General features: G+C 36.0%; 1 protein-coding gene across 1 annotated transcript; it reads left to right on the top strand.

Moving 5' to 3' along the window:
- The first annotated feature begins 2,367 nt into the window (after nucleotides 1-2,367).
- On the top strand, nucleotides 2,368-4,038 carry LOC132549921 (putative acyl--CoA ligase YdaB). The gene has a single exon (XM_060213907.1). The coding sequence runs from the start codon at nucleotides 2,368-2,370 to the stop codon at nucleotides 4,036-4,038; it is 1,671 nt and encodes a 556-aa protein (XP_060069890.1).
- Nucleotides 4,039-4,347: the final 309 nt, after the last annotated feature.

The following is a 4,347-nucleotide window of genomic DNA, read 5'->3' as shown; positions in this document are numbered from 1 at the left end:
AAGAACACAGATGTGTTCCGAAGGACATAGACGTATTCCAAAGGACAAAGGTGTTATCCGAAGGAAAAATATGTTATTCCAAAGGACATAGATGTATTCCGAAGGACAAATATGATATTCCGAAGGACATAGATGTGTTCCGAAGGATATAGATGTATTCCGAATATAATCACTAGTCTTCTAAATGCAATTAATTTCAGATGAAATTGTACAAATGATACAAAATAAGTAAATGGACAGCTGAACCAAATAAAGGATTAGAATTAAATCATACAGCTATTTCGTACTTCTAGAAATCGTTAAATGTTTCTACCAGGTTGATAAACGGAATATCACTAAATATAACCATAGCTGGTTTAGATACGTATTAGAAACAAGGGAGATTGTACAAAAGACACACAAGTGAAAGCACCTTTATATACAAAGGATATCTTTCAAGAACAATGGAATTTTGCCCAACACATCAAATAAAAGTGGGTGGTGTTTGTAGCACCTAGAGTGACTAAGCATGAAGTAGGATTTTAAAAAATCAAAGATCCACAGGGGCCTGTGCTTCGATCCATATACTGTCGTAACCACAGGAGTATGGCAAGGTTCAGTTTTTCATCTGGAAGAAGTATGAAAACCACAGCGTACATTACCAATGATATACTATATTAACAATTATCAGTTTGACAATATGGTGGTAAATATGTATCAAAATATTGAAAAAGAAATCAAATAAAAATTTATATTAATTTTTTAAATGTATGGGTTTTTTTTTTTTTTTTTTTTTTCTTTACATTTTTTTCACTTAAGATAATTTTTCAAAGAACTCAAACATGTACTTTCAGTTTTAGTTCACTAAAAATCTTTACAAATTATTTAGCCCTTAATGTCTTTTGATGAAAATTTATGGAAAAGTAAGAACAGGTAAAGGTGTCATTTACAAGCCAAAAGATAAGTATTTCGATTTTGGTCAGTTTTGTTGGGGTTCGACAGGGGTCAGTATTTCCTTTTAAAAACTCTGTTAAAACAGTGGTGTCCATAGTAATAGGATGTCAGTTTTGAATAAGCAGATTCTGCTGCAAGTTTCCATGTCAAAAATAAATATACATGTTGTTAAAAATAATAAAATTCAGCAATCTCGAACTTAAAAAATGACACATAGTCCGGGAACGTGAATATACATATACCCTGTTGGTTTTCGTGTTATCTTTTTTTATCGCCACTCCGTGTGTCCATACATTTCCTTAACTTATGAAAATTTATTCATTTTGATCTTCGTTAACATCAGTCCGCGGTCAGTTTGTGGAGGCTACATCTAAATTTATTATCGTAAGTATAATTCTACAAATGTTTTATTATCTTTCAAATATCAAACATGATTCATAAAACATATTAAATGTATTTTAATCAGGTTTGAATTGTGTGTTTTCGCGGTATTTGGATAATAATAAACATATATTCAGTAGTGTTAATGAAGGTGTGGGGTAATACAGTGTATTGACACTCGGCTCATATGTACTGCATATTTATAACATGTCCAGGTTACAGGTTTCTTAAATTCAACTTCATATAACTTTCATGTTCTTGCATCTGTAAAGGACATATATAGTAAAATAGAGCATAAATGAACCTACATATATTTACCAGTTATTCATCCGAATTCATAATCAAAAATCTTGCATCAACAAGGAAAGAAGTAATTCAAGACATATTCGTCACATTTGATAGTAAAATCTTCCGATAAACTACAGACATACCTATAGCCTGTTCGTTCCCCTGTGTTGGCTGACTTGGCTTTTTCATACGAGACGGGTTTTGAAGAAGAGTTTAATCAGATAGACAATAAAGACCTTGCCTAGTCCTTCCTTTTCATTCTTAGATTTATTGATGACGTCTATCTTTAAAATAAGAAGAGGTTTGTTCGTCCATCGTTTATATCCACCAGAACTGAAAATCAAAGATTCGACAGATTCTTCTACATCAGTCGATTATCTCGACATTATCCTTTCTTAGATTGATTAAGATTTACGTGCTCGGTATTATTGAAAAAGAGGAAAATGCAGACAATCCCAGAAATCATGGTCTTACTCTCTTCGTACTTTTTCATGAGTATTGTGTAAATCTTTTATTTCTTCTCATTTTGTCCTACTTATAGGGAATTTGCATTATAATTATGTTGACAGATTGTTTTCATTGTGATTACGTTAAAGGAAAGCAATGCATTGTGTCCTCTTCCATTCTATGTACAGTTGACAGATTAAAAAAAAATCGGATTTTTTTTTATTCTCAGCTGATCATAAAATATCAGAATATTGAATTTAGTTAAAAATCAGAAAAGGTTTATGTCTTGTGAAACTTTTTGTTTTCAGTTTCACGAAAATGGCCGGACTCAGTTATATATCAAATCCACAATGTCATCCGTTTGTTTACAAATCCATCATAGACGTTTTCAATGAGAAGGCCGACGAGTTGCCAGACAAGGAAATATGTATTCATCGCCTTCCCGACGGGTCAAGACGAGCGGTTACATACGCCATTTTGCGAAGCAAGGCCGAAAAGGTTGCAAAATTTCTAGTGTCTATGGGCGTAAAGGTTGGTAACTCAGTTGGTATTTTAGGACCTAACTCAATAGAGTGGATAGTTGGTGAGCTCGCGATTCTCATGACAGGTGCGGTGTCGGTGCATTTATCGAAGCCTTGTGGATCAACAAAGGAAATTTACCAGTTATTACAAACTTCCGATTGCATGGCAGTTCTACTTGATCCTGACGGCGACGAGGGATTGCTCAATGATTTAATACTACTGCAAAAACAAGAAACACCATCTACGAAAGTTCCTGTTGGTTTCGAGGAATCAGGAGAACCATTCGTCGTGATGTTGAAGAAATACTCTGGAGTAGATATGCCTGACGTTGAAACCATTGGAAATGAAATAGCGGCAAGGAACGCTGTTCTTCCTAAGCAGATATGCCCCGAGACAGTAGCAATCGTTTTTATGACCTCGGGTTCTACCGGTCATCCGAAAATGGTAGAACATTCTCACTTTGGTTTGGTGAACACTTCTTCCTCTACTATGTTTTCTAGGGGTCTTGATATCGTCGCAGGTTGCGGAGCGATGTACAACGACAGACCTTTCGCTTGGATTGGAGGAACATGCATTTATAATCTGATTCATGGCGACACCCGTGTGTTTAGAGATGGACGGCTTAGTCTCAAGGAAACTGGTGTGATTGGTCTATGGCAGAACATAGTGGAAGAAAAATGTACATATGCTCTGTTATTGCCATTTACTTTACTAGATCTTCTTGCCAACGAACAAGAAATCATGAAAAGCAACCATTGTCTGAACACAATTGTCACAGGAGGTCAAATAGTGGCTTCACAGATTGCTGACGTTTGCGGCAAATTCTGTGACTCTTTAGTGATAGGATATGGTTCAACTGAATTATCTATTGTAACATGCACTTATATGACGAACAAAACAGATGTTGGTGAAGTTGGTAGTTTGTTTGACGGAGTAGAGTTGAAAGTTATCGACGAAGATTTCTATGTGGTACCTCGGGGTAAGATCGGCGAAATCTATGTCAAATGTCCCTGGATGCTGAAAGGATACAGAAACGCAACAAAACTGCAACAAATGTCTTTTACCGACGGGTGGATGAAAACCGGTGATATAGGAGTAATGAAAATGGATGGCAACCTTTTCATAAAAGGCAAAGAAGAAAGCGTCATCAAACGATTAACTCGTAAAGTAATGTCGGGAGATGTTGAAGAATGCATCGCTGAAATACCAGAGGTAAAAAAGGTTTCCGTTGTTGCTATTCCAGATCAACGGCTGTACGAGGACGTTTGTGCATGCGTTGTTTTAGACCAAAACACATATGTGACTATGACGGATGTTGAGCTGCACTGCAGGCAAAGACTTGGTGACAATATTACTGGTGATGCCCCTACGTATTATCTACAGTTTGAGTCAATACCTGTACTCAGCTCGGGGAAACCGGACAAAAACAAAGTAAAAGAGGATGCTTTGAAGATGCTTTGTCTGTAGTAAATATCATACGATATTATGTGAATCTGAAACATAAGTTGCTGTTTAAATCGAAGGACAACTGCAAAAGTGTCATTAAGCTATCGACTGACAGAAATCCAAACTTTTCCAAAATATCTCAACCCGAGGGTAAAACATATTTAACATTTTGTTGCATTGTAAATTGTATTCATAGCAACGTTATCAATGGTCCATGAAAGGTGAGCGAAAACTGATGACGTTTTTGAGTTGTCACATGGTGACATGGTTACATCACAAAATGTGATGACGTTACCCTGCCGTGAGTATTGACATTAAAGCGTGTTCAAG

This window comes from Ylistrum balloti, unplaced genomic scaffold, assembly GCF_031769215.1.
Source record: "Ylistrum balloti isolate Yb309-2 unplaced genomic scaffold, AGI_CSIRO_Ybal_v1 Utg370090, whole genome shotgun sequence".
NCBI classification, from domain to species: domain Eukaryota; kingdom Metazoa; phylum Mollusca; class Bivalvia; order Pectinida; family Pectinidae; genus Ylistrum; species Ylistrum balloti.
The sequence above is the reverse complement of the archived record's forward strand: the minus strand, read 5'-3'. Positions and strand labels throughout refer to the sequence as shown.